General features: G+C 40.0%; 1 protein-coding gene across 1 annotated transcript; it reads right to left on the reverse strand.

The window, feature by feature from the left end:
• Positions 1–3238: 3238 nt before the first annotated feature.
• Positions 3239–10846, reverse strand: LOC105364274 (leucine-rich repeat-containing protein 15). Its single transcript, XM_011502159.1, is given in 7 exon segments — positions 3239–4154; positions 5078–5492; positions 7398–7993; positions 8540–8768; positions 9313–9657; positions 10031–10046; positions 10694–10846. Coding segments are annotated over 7 exon segments (2328 nt in total). The 3' UTR covers positions 3239–3580.
• Between the last annotated feature and the right edge of the window lie 7956 nt (positions 10847–18802).

Raw genomic sequence — 18802 nt, forward strand, 5'->3', positions numbered from 1 at the left:
TTGTCGAAATTCTGCAAATTTTGTTAGCATAAAAATTGGAAGAAAACATTAAGATCATTAATTAATAATAGACGGCATTTTATTTGAAAATTTCCATTAGTAAATGGTATTGAAATTTCTTGATCGGCAGATGTTTTACTTTTTCTTGCATCCTTAAAACGTAATTGTACATTGATATCGTATTTCCTTGATAAGTCTTATTAAACTTTTATTAATTCGTAAGGATTAACATTGCATTTCATGGGGTAAATCAGAATCGGTTATTCATACTTGTTAATTCTTTATTACATGTAAGCTAGGGAAGTTGAATACATGACATGTGATGCCAATAAGCCATTTGAATGGAAATTGTATTCTTGAGATATAACATATAAAATGATAATTTAATGTTAATTTATTGCCTAATGCAAACAGCCAATCTAGAATTTTCTTTTTTTTTCCTGCTTAAGTTTAGAAACCTGCACAATATACTTGAGAAGAGCAAGGATACGAGCACTAAATCATTAATACATTGTTAATCCTAGACAGATAGACAGCTCATCGATTAAATTGTTTGATTAAAGTGACATTTGTTATTGTTCGCCGAGTGATACGTTACCGAGTTTACTTTAATATGATTTTTTCCTCGCTTTTGTCCTGATCGAGTCTACCAATCTTAACGAATAAATGTTTCTACATCCAATATGGCGGATTGGACAGGATACCTTTATCATTATATTTAAGAGAAGTTAAGCAATAACGATTGCAAATGGCCAAAAGTGTACACACGTGACACATTGTCAGCTTCAATGTGCATGCGACTGTTTCGCCTTGTATGTGTCAATTATTACTCAGTTGTGTTAGCGTTATATTTGCATTATGTTTTTAATAATACGCGAACAGCGATTTGTGTGTATATTTGTAAGTAATAATGGTTACAGATATTTGAAACTAGTATCACGATTTTATTGTGCTTGCTTAGGTTAAATAATTTCGTTGAATTTCATTTTTTTTTCTTTTTTTTCTTTTTTTTCTTTTGGACAGCCCTAATCGTTCTATTTACCTATATTTAAGCACTTTTGTTTAATTATTTATTTGATAAACCTTTATTCCGTAATTATATATTTGGCTTCTAATATTCATAAATAAAATTATAAAATTGTTACAGACAGCTCATACATGCATAACCATATCCACAATGTATTTTCTTCAAGGTATTTTTAATTACACATACGTATATGCAAAGATAAACATATTCGTATCTAATTGTACGTTCACATATGCGTATGTATAATGTATAATGTATAATGTATAATGTATAATGTATAATGTATAATGTATAATTTTTCTTTCCTTGGAATAGATGCATAAATTCTACAGCACAGTTTTCAAGTACTTCAAAGTCATAAAAAGAAAAAAAGAAGAAAAAAAGTATACAATATGCGACTAATGTATAAATTCAATTAATCATAAAATAATTTTTAAAAATCAAATAGTGTAATATATGAATAATGTAATCACATTATGTAAAAAATATATCATATAAAGCATCGTCATCCAATGGCATTTATATTTTCGTATTATTATACTTCGTAATTAGACTTATGTGCTCGTGTGAATGGATTTAATGTTTATAATAATAATTATTATATGCTTTTGCTTTCTAAATACAATCCATCGAAATGTATACAACTTTTATTATGATTAAATTCTCTTTTAACTGTTACGGATAATTCATTGGAAGATCTATAAATAACAAAATGCTTTATTCGAACAAAAGTATTTAAATCATTTTGAAATATTTCTTTCCTCAGCATAATATCTTTCATTTGGAAACAAAAAAAAATCTCATTTGGAAAATAAGAAATTATAATAAAACGAAAAAAAATTGTAATAAAAGATTATTAGAAAAATGTTAATAGCTAGATTCAAAGGATATTTAATAAGCCATTGAAGACATTGTAATTTACATTACATTATTGCAATTCGCTAATTAAGTTGCACAAGTTCAAAACTGCTTATTTGATAAAAAAAAAAAAAAAAAATAATAATAATTCATCGAGTAACTTTAACGAATTTAATGCCATTGATGCAAACAAAAATATATAGATAAGCTTGGCTAACTGTTTATACCGTTAGCTGTTTTTATTATAATTAATAATGAAAGTTGATATTTTCATGTCAGATGTTCATGATGAATTTTCTTTATAATTTCATTATTACACGAACATTTGATGATGCTGAATTGTTGATTATCTAATCAATAAAATTCTTCATGTGGATATCAAGAGTTTATAAATTATAAATTATAAATCATTGCATTTTTAATATCTCTTTAGCATAAAATTCCAATATAAATGCTTGATAATTGTTACGTTGAATATTTTCTTATGTTTAAATAATAATTTTAAATACATCAATACTATGAAATATCAAAATCTTTTGTCATTTAATTTAAAATTGTATACAAGGCGATAAATAGAAATATTTGTGTAATGTCTAAAAATGAAAATTAGTTTTATTGGATTTATGTTAAAATACTTTTTTAAGTTTGTTTTATCGGTCTTAACGAAACATTTCGTTAAAAATCTGAAACACGCATCCGCGCATCCGCGCATCCACATTCAACACACACGCGCGCGCACGCACGCACGCACGCACGCACGCACGCACGCACGCACGCACGCACACCCAAAACACAAACATAGGCACACATACATTACCTATTTATATTAAGTACCATTTATTCTCTAAATTATCGAAGGAGAAATTTGAATGAACAATTGTAGGCAAAATATATGTAAACTTAAAAAGTAGCTCGGGAAATAGTGACTATTTCTATTATTTTTATGTCTTGATATTTTATTCTCGATAAATGATTCGAAACCATTGTATCTTAATTTTAACACGTAAAAGAGTAATAAAAGTATTCGATGAGCTATATTTGCTTGTTGATAATTATCATAAACATTCCACCAGATAAACATATATAAATAGTTGCTAGATCAGTCTTATTCGATACGACGCGCGCTTTCTGCCTATTTACTTGTACACCTTGAAAATTTTTAACAACATATTAATTATACTATACATTATATTTTTTTAATTTATAGCGGTAATCTGAACGTGCAAGGTGTTAAAAAATTACTACAATTAAGGCAAACGTGTACAATTGGATTTTTGAACTAAAACACTTAATTTAATAATTCCGTCCAGAAATTCTGGAAGATTCGTGTACGTATTGTTAATCATTGTATGTTCTAGGATTGATTATTTTTTAAAACTTAACTATGTAAATTGACGATTTACAGGAACACGAATATCATGTCCCCCAGTATAGCCTTAACGTGGATTCTAATGGAATCGTAACAATCGAGCGCGAATATCAATTGAATTACAATACATTGTTTCATAATGACTGCGCAATTATGCGAATCTGTAGCATATTGGTAATGTATGATAAAACATTTATTCTAATGGCAAATGTATGAGCCGGTAGAGTAAAGTAAATTCGAATACTTTAGCGAATAGTGGACAAATGTCATAACCGAGGCTCGATAAACAGGGAATCGAGTATCGAAAAGGCAAGGACAGGGTTATCTCAGCTGTCGGCATCGGTCGACGGTCTGTATCCACTCTTGGGTTCCCTCTCCAAGTTCCTAATCAACGTCCTACCGATCTTCCTGGCTGCTAAATCAGGCGCCGCTTGTCTGTCGGAGTCCTCGTCGTCGGTGGAGGTGCCGTTGCTCGCCGCCGACAATCTCTTGGTGGTCTTCTTCTTGGGAGCAATGGGTGTCGGGTCCCGATGGAGTCTCGGCTCGAGCTCCGACTCCGGCTGATCCTTGGCCGTAGGCTCGCGAACCCGTCGGAGCCGCTCATCCCGTCGTATCTCCCTGCGCACCAGGTTATCCTCGCTCTGGGATCGTTGGCGACGTCCGCGGCGCCGTTTCTTACCGCCACGGAGGCTCTCCGAGGAGGCTGTCATTTGCGCGGTCGGGCGCGTCCCGTCGTTACCGCTCGCGTCCACGGTCACGGTGTCGAGGGCGTCGAGGGAGCGGGCGACTCGAATCATCGTCACCGCCTCCTCGTAGCTCGGTGGCCCGATCAGCTCCAAGGGGTGGACCCGTGGCTCCGTCGTCAGCTCGTGCAGCTCGTCCTGTAGCCGGTGACTCCTGCTGGCATTAAGAACGTGCACATTAGCGGTTTTAACACAGAACTCATTGTACGGAGAATGAGGCTCTTTGCTTTAGCTCTTAGAGATGAATCGGCAGTTGGAGATATCGAAATCGGCATTATTTGCTTACCGAATACGATTAAATGACGTATAATCTGGAGAGCTGCGCAATCACAAAAGGGTTTATTATTATGATTTTTTTTTCATCTTTTTCTTTTAAGCGGACTTGGATTATTTATTATAATTGCCACCCGAATTTTTAGCTCAATCTAGGTAATTCCGAAAAAAAAAAATATAATCCGCGGCTTGAGATTTAACACCGTCGCTATAATGCAGAGAAAAATTTGCATTCTCTTTCTCGCGCTTGAACATCATTAGTCAATGTTTTTCTTTCGTAATGTTTCCTTTTTAAATTTATATTCGTCTTATTAGTAGTAATAAATTTTGTATAAAAAAAAAAAAAAAAAAAAAAAAAAAAAAAATGCTTTCTATTCTTATTAAGAGGAGATGTAGAGTTAGTTTAATCGAATTTAGCATTACCAGCATTAAATATTGTAAAATTTGCCAAATCTTGGTAAATTCAGACGACAATTTGAAAGAAAAGGGTATTTATGCTGCAATCATGATTTTATAAAATTTATGGGAATAAAAACTTAGAAATTTAATATCAGAATATTTATTTATATCTAATGTGATCAATGGCCTTAATCGACAAGATTTTTTTCTTCATTTCAATTAATTTCCATAAAATGGGATAATACTCAATACATATTGTTGCAAAAATGATCTTGTCTTCCTCAAGTCCTCGCCAAGCCATTGTTTCGTAAATTTTCATAATTTATACGAATAACGATAATTAATCAATGGATGTTGTATTATTGCCGCAGGTACTGTTAACGAACAATTCATCTCTGCGATACAAACCTCCGTTGCAGAAGTCTTAATCTCTCTCTAACTTCGGCTCTTTCCATTTCCAGTCTTTGATTTCTTGCTTGTCTTTTTAATTTCATGGAATGCCTAATGGAGATAATTGTTCCGGAAAGAACGACGATTGTCAGTATGCTCACGAGAATCAGTCCCCATGTCTTATTGTTGTATTTGTGTATGGAATTTCGCTTCCAGACGTTTGCACATGCGAGTTTCCACGAGTAACCCGTTACGTTGTTTGGACTATGGCAGATCCACGATTCCGTCTTGGTTACCAAAGTCATTAGGAAAACATAACTGGGATATAATTGGGTGCAGTCGCATATCCATGGATTATCTTGTAAATGAAGATGACGTAGATTAGGGTTGTCAAAAAATACTTCCGAACCTATTCCTTTACTTAATAAATTGCCTGAAAGAATAATTACATTAATTTATAAAATATACTATTGATATCTACACACGCGCACTTATGTAATATTCAATTATTTAGTTTTTTTTTTTTTTTTCATAAACTATGCAGTTTAGTTTAATGGTATGCTCGAATAAAAAATAGTTTTTTTTTTTCGTATAACTTTTAATAGAAATCTTGAAATAATAGTTTTGTATAATAATCAAAGTGTATGATTATTCGATTAATGATCAAAATAATTGAAAAATGTAATAGGTATTGGTAAATATAATTAAGATCTATAGTTTGTATATATTAATTTAGCAGTACCATTTTTTTACAATATTTTTAATTACCAAATACAATCTAAGTTGATACGATTGTCGAATTAGAAGTATAAAAATATCGGACATTAGCATACATTTGCATTTGCATTTCATTATTATAACTACTCCCGGCCGGACATTACTACATAGATAATACAAGATGAATAAACTCTATGGATAATTATTATGATTTTTCTCATGCATGCTTTAAGAATATAGTGGAAGTCATTATATGCGAATATAGAAATGATATACAATATCAATTTTCCAATATGGGAAATACCCATTTGAAAAATTAAAATTTAGCGAACTGACCGTAAAAATGAATTACCAACGATACTTGATTCCTCTATAAGCAACTGCTAAGTAATTATATTTATCTCGAGAATACGTATAGACGCGTAGAGCTTGCACGATTATGAAAAATCATTCGTTACTCATCTGAGATAATATTTGTTTTCTATTTATTTACGATAATAAATTCAACGTCTCGATGTATGCAAAGTTATCAGTAGTAAACCAAATGATAGACCGCATTCATTATCTTGTTAAAGCCAAGATTATTTGACGCCAATCTGAATATTTGCATAAAACAATTCAAAAAATTGTATCTAAAGAGAATCCATGTGATTGTAAAAAAAAAAGAAACATCGTTTTCCCCAATGAATTATAACGACAAATTTTCAAATATATTTTTAGATGCAAATATGATTGTTAACGTAGGATAATTATCATAAGCAATTCATCCAGTCTCGTTAGCAATGATCGTTAAAAGCATACCAGACAAGTGTGCAATGTGCCTGTCAATTAAAATAAAAGAGATCGCTAGAACGCATGTGAACTATTAAACGGGGAAAGGAATTTTTTCAAGTTCAATACACGAGTAAAGGCTTCATCCTCGTATTATTCTATGTATAAATGCCCATACACTGCGCCTACAAATGATAAAAAAAAAAATATTACAATGATGAAAATATTTGAAATCATCGAGTTAGCCGGAGATTTTTTTAATAAAATAGTTTTACAATATAAGAAGAAGAAGAAGAAGAAGAAGAAGAAGAAGAAGAAGAAGAAGAGAGAAATTTGCGTGGTTCTGAATTGTTTGCATGAGAACAGTTTGAAATTTTGAAACGAGTATCGTCACGATTACGTTATAAGAATACCATTTCAGTGTTACAATTTCTTAACTACAATAAATACAATGACATTGTGTCCCACGTGTGTAACCGATTGTTGCGAAAATATATAAATTCTGCAGTTTTGTTATGACACTCGCGAGTTCTCTGCCGATGACCAAGTAACGGCACTTTGTAGATAACTTACATAGAAAACTTACGATATATCGATAAACGAACAAGCTATGTGATAAAAGAGAAAGCAACAATTGTCGTTAAATTGAAAATGATCCGAACGAAAACAAAAACAAAAGAAAAAATATAATGTTATAAGTCATATAGTCGGAATTTGTTAATGTGAGTTGTAGGAATGAAATGGAGTAGAGTTGTTTGCATTGAAGTTATATATCCTTTACTATTTGATCATCCTTTACTATAATAAACGCAACGCTAATGTAAGAAGGAGGCGGTTTTGATTACATTACCGGAAAGGTCGAATTTTTCCAATTCCGGAAGTCGGCTGAAGCTGGCGTTATCCAAGCTGGTTATTCGATTGCATCTCAAAATGAAATTCCTCAGACTCGGCGAGTCCAATTTAATGGGCAGCTCCTCGATAAGATTCTTACTCAAATTTAAATGGTAAAGTCTCGGTACGGCGGCCAAACTGTTGTCGTCCATCCGATTAATAAGATTCGCTGACAAATCGAGACTTATAATGGAGGCCGAGAGCTTGGGAAAATCCGTGATATAGTTGTCCGAGAGGTTGAGAAATTGCATTTCGATATTGTTCCGAAATGCCGTGGGTGAGACGGTTTTGAGGGCATTGGACGAGAGATCGAGGACTTGCAGCTTGAGAAGATTGGCAAAGGAGCTCTTGTTGAGGCGCTCGAGCTGATTGTAGTCCAGGAAGAGGTGAGTGAGCTCGCGATTCTTGGCGAATATGTGGTCGGGCAGCATGCGAATGGAGTTGCTCGAGAGACGAGCATAGGTGAGGGACGGGAGGCCGTGGAGTCCTGGTCGGTCAAGGCCGCATCTCGAGACGTCGAGTTTCCGCAGCTTCTGGTGCCGTAGGGTTTCGTATCTTTAATTGAGTTGGTCATTGAGTATTGCGAATCCGTTGGGGTGGCGCGTGTGGGTCGATTATTGGCTTTGCGGATAAAATCATTGTTGCTTGTGATTGAAAGGCAAACGAGTAACGCCAACAGGTGCGACTGTTGGCTCTGCATTTTTTATTATGGCCAATAAATTTTCACGTTAGGTTAAAAAGATGTAGATTCCGATAGATTAATTGCCTCTTAAACCTTTAAATACCGTACTTACGAAAGACTGGCAATTAAGCCGATTTCGTCAATAATCATTGAGTAAGAAACAGCTATATCGAAAGTAATATAATTCGTAGATTGAAATCATCCGTAGACGATTAGCACAAAAAGGCAGCGCATCGAAAGTTTTTAAAACATATCGGAGGCTGCTTCTCGCTCTCTCTTCTCTCTCTCTCTCTCTCTCTCTCTCTCTCTCTCTCTCTCTCTCTCTCTATCACTGTGTGTGTGTTCGCGAGTATTGTGAATTTGATGTTCGATATTTAATGTAGTGAATCGATTGATAATTATTAATGTTGTTAGCTCACCTGGTGCTATAGACAAGCATTGCGTTGTCGGCCAAGCGCAAATCAATAAGTTCGGGAAAGCCTTGGAACGTCCGCGAACTCAAGACTTTTAATTGGCATTTCGAGATATCAAGTCCTTTCAATTTGAGACTGTAAGGATCCTTTATATCTCTCAGAGGATTGCCGACTAGACTCAAATAGGCGAGCTCTGGCAGACCCGATAGCGATGTATTTTTAAGGGTTTCGATGCCTAGGTTTAGAATAAATGATTTAATTATATAGCGCACACTCCCCCGCCCAATTCAATATTCGTAAGAATAAACTCGTTGGATCTATTTCATGCTATTTGTTCTTTTTTCTTTTTATTTTTTATTTTTATTTATTTTACTTTCATCTACGCATACTTTATTGAAATTGTTTTTATGCTTTATCGACAAGTATGGGAGATAATGCGTTATTAGAGCGAGCGATTTTTAGTAAGTTTCCTCGACTTTCTTGAACCTAGTTATTGCACTTTCTCAATCGTCTCTAATCGTTCGATCGCGATTAACACCCATGGTCCTCGAGCTATTAATAAAGGCCCATTAACGTTACGTGGATTTAATTGCGAAGGACAGCATTGGATTACGCAATTGGCGAAACCGATAAAAGTAGGATAAATTATGTAAAGCCCAAGCTAAGGTTTACCCTCACTTTCGCGTCAATGTTCATCCCAATGCTTAGACGTCCTTTGCTTTAATTGATTTATAAACTTTGGCCGGATGTCCTAATATCACAATCGACAAGCGTATTACCGCATGAGTCGGCGCTGAGAAACTGCAGAGCCGCGTTTCTCAGTCCCGTGAGGCCACCCAGTGGATTGCCCGTCAGGTACAAGGTTTTGAGGCGCGTCAGCTGGCTTATCGGCCCGAGGTCCGCGACGACGTCCTTCAGTGCGTTCTCGCTGAGGTCGAGCCTGCGCAAATTGCCAAGACCTCGCAGATTCGCCGGCAGCCGGCTCAGTTGATTGCGAGCCAAATTTAGGTGTTGGAGCTCGGTAAGCCGATTGACGTCCGCCGGAAGTTCCGTAAGCAGGTTACCCGAGAGGTCCAAGTGCTCCACCTACCTTAATACAAACAAATTTTCATAAATTTCGGGCGCTCGACAAAGGGTTTAAATAGGTAATTGTGCTTGCTGATGGATGAATGACATTGACCGAAACTAACCTCAACGATACATTCCATTAAAATCACGAATAAGGAATAAGAATTTCATGGAATTTCCTTTTGTTATAATTATTATGGAAGCTAATTTCAATAAATCATTCTTTCATTATGCATGGCATTATCACATTATGTCATAATAATAGTGGACGTTCTACGCATGGTATGCAACAAAATCACGACAACTATAATCTACTCCAATTACATAGACTTCATAAATTTCCAATTAGGAGGGAATGAGAGAGAGAGAGAGAGAGAGAGAGAGAGAGAGAGAGAGAGAGTTGTATGGCCACGGAATAATGCACGTTACTCGGGCAATTTTTAAACTGTTAATCCATTATGAGTTTGAAATTTATAATTAACGATTTCACAATATCATTGATAATGATACCTTTTACATGAATTATTGCGTCCGTAACTGGCGATACTCGCGCACCGACAAAACAATATTAATAATTTATAAAAGCAGCAGCCTTTCATGCTAAATCACAGTGGCGTTTAAAATTCTCCCTCCTCGCCCTCCCCACTCTCCCACACTATCACGCTCTTTCTCACATTCGCTCTCAATTGCGGTATAATACATCAATGTAAATATACCTGATATATTTATTTCAAGCAACTACCTGTACATGAGATGTAAGCGCGCGATAAGCCATGAGTCACGTAGGAATCACATTACTCACGCCCTCGCTTAGCGAAGTTAATGGTCGACGACGGCTACAACGACGACGACGACGACGACGACGACGACGACGACGACGACGACGACGACGGGGACGACGGGGACGACGACGACGACGACAAAACAACAGACCCGTTCCACGACATTTGGAAGCCCGCGTGCACACCGTTAATAGATTGTAATGAAAGGCCAAAGCCCTCGTTGGATCACTGCAGCCTTAAATTACCCAAAAAATGCATATCGCCCAGTGGTGACGGAGCACCGCTTTCCCATTTACCCTTTGACACTTACCGCAGCGCTGAGGTTCCCGGGGAAGCTCTGGAGATTGAGATCCGAGCAGTCGATGGTCCTCGGTGCGTTGTCCAGCTGGCAGCGGCAGCCCTCGGGGTAAGCGTTCCCCAGGCCGGTTCCGAGACCCGCCAGGATCGCGATGAGCGCCCACATTTTCTCTCAGCCTCGCTCTACCATCCTCGACTATTTCGCTCTCTAGCTCTATCTCGTTATCTCTCCTTCTCTCTCTCTCTCCCTCTGTCTTCTCCTCTCTCTCTCTCTCCCTCTTTCTTCTCCTCTCTCTCTCTCTCACACACACACACACTCTCTCTCTCTCTCTCTCTCTCTCTCTCTTTATCTATCTTTCTCTCACGCTCTGTAGAAGAGACTTCGGCCGCTCGCCTCGTCTCCGGGAGCGGCTCTGAGCCGGCTATCGGTTATCGGAGATAATAACACCGCGAGGTGTGCGATATCTCGGCATCCTCGGCAGATAACCGAGGCGGCGGTGACGGCGATAGCGGCGGTGGGACGCGCGGAGACTATCCCCTCTCCGACCCTGGCGCCGGCGGACCGAGGAAACATCGAGGCGGGCGAGAGGCCCTCCGTGCGCCTCGATCGTTTCCAAGCTTCGATGTGACGTTTTTATTAACGCTGCGCGGCTTTTCCACGTCGCTTGACACTCTTGGAGATACGGAACTTGGAGCCCGGCATCGAGCCGATAAGATATTGTCGCATCGCTCGATGTCGAGAAGCGTATAAGGCTTTGCACAATGCTATCTTAAGCATTACACCTCGTCGTCGGGAGTGACTTTTATATGAAAGCAAAATATTGCGTTGTGAGTGGCAAGGAGGTGGTGTTGGGTGATTGTAGCCGTTGGTAGGGGGGGGGGGAGTTTCACGCGATATCGAAGTTAAAGTTGACATTTGTCACTTTCAATGGGCTTTCGGTGCTTTATGAAACATACATGGCGGGTATTTGTACGTCACGTCGATATTACATTGTAAATGTAAGCTTGTGCATTTCTATCGGTGCGCGATTTGAGTATGTTGCTAAAAAAATTGCGTAATCACTTGTATATATATATATATATATATATATATATATGGGGTATAGAGAATCATTCGCCTAATATATAATAAATTAAAATATGAAGGCAAAAATACTTCTTTATTTGAATATTTTGTTTTGGTGCTTCAAGCGAACGGGCACAGAAAATTTCTTATGAAATAGATATAACTGTTTTGGTGACATTTTTCATAATCGTATGATGTAAAAGTAAGAGCGATAAGAATTTTAAAAATAAGATAATACTTTCGCTCGGTGAATAGAGCTCTATTCTTATACGGATAATAATTATAATGGACAGAGAGTGAAAATAAGCCTTTTGCATTAGCACGTTTACGTAATTGCACAATTACGTAGGAGTACAGAAAAAAAGGAAAATTAATCGTTCCTCATGGATATTTAGCTATTATTATCGTTATTACGGTTATAACTATTATTATTCTCGTTGTCGTCGTCGTCGTCATCGTCGTCGTCGTCGTCGTCTTTGTTAGAAAAATTATTATTGTTATATATATATGGCAAAAAAAAAAAGAAAAAAAAAAGAAAAAAAAAGAAAAAAAAAGAAAAAAAATAAAATTATGATTACAATATTCTTTGGGGGATGACTGGTATGACAATTCATTCTATGCGCTTTATATTTCTCGTTAAACGAACATGATGATTCAGTATATGTGCATTTCCTCGGTGAAATCGACAGTAGATAGAGATTTATTGACAGAACGCTCGCTGCCTAGATAAAGTAAGTTAATTTGATGCTTGGACGGTTGGTGGATGAATAAATAGGACTTGTCTTGGATGGACTTAAATGCCAGGATGACAAAGCCACAGGGCGAACCTAATTTCTCGGCATTGGCGGAAGAGTGGTCGGGAAGGGCAGGACGACAGTCTTGCAAATATGCGCTCCAGCGTGAAAGGGAGACGGATATTTCACGATGGAAGGAAGCGAAGGAGCCACGTTGCTGGAAAACCCGGACATCGGATTAATATTGCCGGGTATCCGAAAAGCCGATATTGTCGCGTCACGATGTCCGCTCATTCGCCGGGACTAAGCGAGTCGCTTCTCTCCCCCTCCCCTCTCAACTCGCCACCCTTGCCATCCTCGTCAGTCAATCCCACCCCGTTATACAACATTAAAGGGACGAGAGAGGCAAGGATGGACTCGTTCAGCGGGATCCGCACTACTTTTCCGAAAATCCCATTCGGCCGTAAGTGGATGCGTTTTCGCGGACCGAAAGCTACTTGGGACTACGGACGGCCGAATTGCACGTTCGACTTGGCGTGGTTATGAGCGATCAAAAAATTTCCTTGCATAGAAACTTTTCAGAAAATCAACGCAATCTGTAGATGTATTGGTGTTCACCATTAAGTTCACACTATTATTTATCTCTGTTTCCTGCTATTCGTAATGAAGCTGTCGCCGAGGATCGTGAGAGATACGTAGCCTGACACATATTATACCTTCGTCAGAGAAATTTTTACTTTCATTGGGGGACTGAGTGGCCCGGACTTTATCTCATCTATACTACGATAGATGCCTCTGTATGCGTATTTGATAACAGAATGCCTGATTTAGGAATTAAAGGGTATGTCGAATGGGTATCGTTTAAACGACGTAGTCGTACCATTATTCTACGCTCGAATATTAAATTCCTTCGTTATTTTCATCGCTTATAAAGTCAATGTACGTTTCCAACTTTCTATTTCATTTCGCAATACAAAGCACATTGATATTTCATAGACTCGAGCGTATGAAAGTTTAAATACAAAATTGATTATATTCATATAAATGATAATAGAGATATGAATCTTGTGTACATGCGTGTAATTTTACGACGTCAATATATAATATGAGTAAATGGATTGGTAATGGGCATAGTCATATTCATAAAACGAGTTCCGCTATTTTAAGTAATTCAGCCAATAATTTATAAATTCTGAGTATTATAAACTTTCAGTCGACAGATTTCAATGGCAATGTGGAAAAGCTTACGATTCTATTTCAACAAATTCCATATCTTTAGAGATATGTGACACGGTCTACCCTCGCCCATACAAATGTTATTAATACGAAATTACCCGTACAATCCAAATTCGATATTATTTTATAGAGAACGTGATTCTCGCGATTTAACAAATTACGTCCACGCTGCCGTTTAAGAAATACCCGACGATCTCGCAAAAAATTTCAAATCCCTGAGAAAAGCTTAGAATCTGCCTGTGAGTGAGCGCAAAACGCTTTTGTCCCCTTGCGAATCGAGAGTCGCTCGTGAGCCAAAGAAACCAGTAGAAATAACCCGACGACGATGTGCTTCGTTCAGTTCGGACCCCATGCAATCCTGCATCGATAAAGTGAGTGCTGAAAACAAAAAAGGGTCGATAAGAGCAGAAGGAGAAAAGTTAAACGACGAAAAAAGACGGAGCGCCGCGAGAGTTGGTGCGCAGGACGTCGGCCTCACACGTCCGGTTCGGCCAATCCGATCGCGGGTCACACCCTCCGAGGGTGTGATGAGCGGCTTAACCCCGTGGCTTATCCGCGCGCCTGCGTCTCTCTACCTGTTGATCAACCCGACCAACCCTTCGCGATTTCGCAAATCCGCGCGGCCGGACTCCCACGCGCGGTCACGCCTACCTCCTTCTACATTGGACGCGATTTGCCTGGGATTACGCGTGCGTTAACGCCGCTTCGGACCGAGCTCCATCCTCACCGTCTTCCTCGTCGTCCTCGCGCAACCGATCGAACGATTACGATGACAATGATCCTAGCGTATTTCCAAGCCGCTCCTTAATCTCAAAATCACGGATGCTTTCGCGATCTCCGAAGCGGACCAGATCCATCAATACAATGTCCAATCTAACAATGCCCAGGTGAGTGTAATTTCCGGCGCGAGCGAGTCGGGCGTAGCGCCATCTTAGCTCGGCATTGCGATCATCGTTCGGACGCTTAGCTATAATTAAAAGTCGATCAGAGGAGCGTCGGCCTCTCGCCCGATAAGGATCTTCCCCGCCTACCCTTCGGCAAGTATCATTGGCACAGCCGGCGTTACCGTCGTCGTCCTCGTAGTCGTCGATGATATGGTCGGGGATACGGTCGGGATGTGCGCGTATTTTTAACGCCTTCATTTCCGGCCTCGAGCTACCGGGGCGGGGGACCGGAAATAGCAGCGAGATATAGCTCCCCGCTGTTTCAAGTATTGATCAGTTCGAGAAGCCCGGCGCCACTATCCGCTCCCACCTCCTCCTCATCCTCCCCATGCTCCACAACTCCCACCACCTCCTCTTCCTCCTGCTCCTGTTCCTCTTCCTCCTCCTACTCGGTTCTCATTCCATCCCCCGTCAGCGCCACTGTCGTTGCTGCAGCTGCCGCTGCCGCCGCTGCTGCCATCCTAGCGCAGACCTTAGAAGCGAGCTTCGGGCGGTGCTTTACTCCCACCTTGGTGTGCAACGGGTTTCCGCAAGGATTCCCTCGTCGCGAGCGTTCCGCAAATCCAAAGTGGGCCATCCCCAGCAGCCGAGACCCTTTGCCGAGTTCGCCTATAACGTGGCGCTCCTTATGTCCTCGAGACGTAGACATATAATGCGCCTAGTAGGCTCCAAACCCTCGAGCTTTCTCGCCGAGCTTTCACGTTCAAGCTCCAATTTTTTTGCCCGTTCCTAGTATTATTAAGAGAATGTGCTCGATTACCAGCATCCAAGCACTCGAGCACGCACGTCTCTCGAAACTCCAATCCCGCGATACTAGATTCACCGTTGTTCCAGCAGACGATCCCACGCGCCCATCTTAACACCATCGCAGCCTCCATTCAGCAGTCACTGCTAAAATCTTGGACATATATTTTTAATTCCCATTAATTGACTCATTCTCTCTCTTTTTTTTCATCGACGTAATATGACAATGAGATATAAACGGTGGGTGATACGGTCGCGAGTCGGACTCTGGTCCTCTCAAGCTCCCCCGTTGCCTCCCAACGAAATCTAGAATCCAGCACAGCCACCGCCGCCGCCGCCGCCGCCACCACCACCGCCGTCGCGTGACGTTTTGCAGCGCCATGCGAGTGACGGCGGCGGGTGAACGTGCACGGCATCCGACCTTTTATCCAATCGTTATCGATCCCGGTACCCCGCCGAGCCACAACGTCGCCTTTCATTTCGCGAAACTGTTACGGAACGCGATTATTGTCTGGCGCGCGAGATAAGAGGGGCGGTAGGCGTTGGGGCTCTTTCCGGCCCGCGGAAATAGCGCGGATGTCGCGCGGTGTTACAGGAGTGAAGACAGTGAGCCCTGGAGGGGATGAGGTGTCGAAATCGCTCGGTACTGCTCCTCGAGATGTTAATGTGTTGATGATGTGTACTCGGGCGCGCGATCGAGGAATCGTGTTTGCTCGCTGGATGGCGCTAATGGCTCCTTCTCGGTGCTTTTTATGTTTTACGGGGAACCTCGTGCCAGGATAATATTTACGTTTATTCGTCGTTACCGGCCGTGATTATACGGGCGAAGGAGTCGACGACATCTCCAGATTCAGATTGCATTCAAGAATTTATGTCCTGGGAGCATCGACAAGCCAATGGAAATATATCGATTTTTTTTATGTTTTTAAGTGCCCTCGCTACTACCGCTAATAAATTATCATTGGCAGCGAGATTTACGTGCGATGCGTTAATTAACGGCCACCGATTACACAACATTTACGCTATAATGCATAATGGCATATTATCGTAGCTGATCAAGATATTGTCTGACGTTCGAAAATCTTATCAATCAATTTCTCATTACATTTGACATGAATAATAATGGATTACATTGCGCACATACACAGTATATGAAATTTTGGAGCTTTTGCACGATTAACCGTAATTCCAAAAGTACATAGATCGTTTGTTTGCTTGTGTCTCTCTCTCTCTCTCTCTGTTAGCGCGTGCGCGCGCATGTATGTGTACGTATTGTATTTTTTTCATAGTTGAAGAATTGTAAACAACGTGAGAAAGATATTTATAATATTTTGTTACGTATGATGTTTCTTTATCTAGGTAGTGAATGCAGGCTTCTTTCTCTTTATGCTATAAGTACTCGCATGAAAGCAGCGGAACGTTTAGTGAATTTATTATTTATCAAATAGTTTAATTCCACCAGCCGTTCACACATCCCTAATCCTTCATTTGCAAACATTTTCCTATAATGACAGCAATAAATACATTATGTAAATGTAGTTTCAAGAGAAAGAGGAAATGTACCGCTTAAGCAGCCACAAAGATTTCGTTAAAGAACCGAGGGGAGGCGAAAAGCACGAATCACGTAACATTTATGAATTGGCCTAGGAAATATCAACTAAAAACACTGCCTCTCGACTTCGCGAATCAACGTCCCAGATCCGCGTAACCGTAAGCCTAACGTACATCGCAATATTGAAGTTCAGCGGTGCGTTGTCTGCGTAGCGAGAGGGTTTTACACCAAGTCGTATTCCACACAAGACCGAGAAGCATCCCCGGTACGAGCACCCGGGCCACCTCTTCCCATCGTCACATTTAATCGACAGGAGGGTGGCGCAGGTGAAGGGTTATTGGAGTTGGGGGTTATTTGGGAGGGAGCATCGGTGTGTCCTCTTTTTCCTCGGCGCGCCCCCTGCGTAATTGCCGCGCGCCACGCCAAAAGCAAATCCGACGTGGGCGCGTCTAAGCTTCTTTCGCGCTACTCGCGCGAGCTCCTCCACGCGGAGGGGCTTTACCGCGGTAAACGGGGAAAACAAAGCAGCCGAGGGTTCGCGGGCGACGCCACCGAGCGGCTTCCCCTTGCTCCCACCGGCGATTCTTTGCTACGCGTCCCATAAAAATCCTCGGGACTCCTCGCTAACGAAATAAACGCGTCTCGGGGATCAAGGAGTTTCACTGGCGTACGAGTCTCGAGTATCTCCCCCTCTATCCTCACCCCTCCCTCTACATCGCCTAATATGCTACATTATCATCCGTGTGTATAGGCTATTTTAAAAATAAGATTTACTTTCCTTTTGTGGAGGTCGTTTGCCATTGGTTGTTCTATGCTGGCTGCGTATTACGTAGCTCGGCTAATGTATCGTAAGTACGTTTAATGCTTTTTTCCTGCTTCTCATTGGTGTACAAACACAAATTGGTGTTTTTGCGTCACTTTGAAAATCCCGATATCACGTCTTTCCGAGACGTTCCCGGGCAATCCCTAGTCATTTTGATCGTCGACGCGCTTAATTAATTGTCGATTTATAATTTCATCGCCCTTTCATCGGACACTTATTGGCTATTATTTTTACAATTAACATTGTCAGCCTGGAATTACTGAATAATGTATGCGCAATGTACTCGAGACTATCTCAGTGTTGGAAGAGTCGACAAAGTTTAATCGAGACATTGTCGCCCGAACTTATACTACCCGCCATACACTGCAGCACTTGCGACTCGTAATTCCAGGGTACAGATGTGTTGCTGGTACGTCGTGAATAACATATATATATATATATATGTATATCGTATTTGTAGATGCAGATGTTGCAGAAATACAAATAATTGGACAAGCCTTAAACAACTTCTATTTAAGAAATAAATAAATAAATAAATAAATAAATAAATAAATAAATAAATATATCTTTAAAATAGTTCTAAAATCTCACTAAATCCAATAAGCGCACTTTACTCCTCCTTCTTCTTTTATTCGCACATTAATAAAGCGCCTTTGTTTTTGTGTCTTTTTTTTCGTTTTGTTTATGTCTTATTAAATCATCGCTTTCCCAACACAACAATTTGATTAGCAAAACAAAACGTGAAAAGTGTATCTTTGTCGTAAACTGCGCTATATTCTCAGAGTCCAATAGCAGGAATCGTGGATTATCGCAGGGCTCGGGCCAAGCCCGCTTACCTCAGACATAAAAAATCCATTTGCACGAGCGGCTAATTATTCTCGCATTGAATCACGGCTGTCTGGCTTTGCACAATACACGGAGCGCTAGAAAAGAGGCTGCGATTCTCCCAGCATCAGCAGCCCAAACACGCAAATTAAAAACAGGACTTAAGTTGGGCGCGAACACAATTCACCCCCCGGCGCT

This window comes from Ceratosolen solmsi, unplaced genomic scaffold (assembly GCF_000503995.2).
Source record: "Ceratosolen solmsi marchali unplaced genomic scaffold, CerSol_1.0 scaffold43, whole genome shotgun sequence".
NCBI lineage: Eukaryota > Metazoa > Arthropoda > Insecta > Hymenoptera > Agaonidae > Ceratosolen > Ceratosolen solmsi.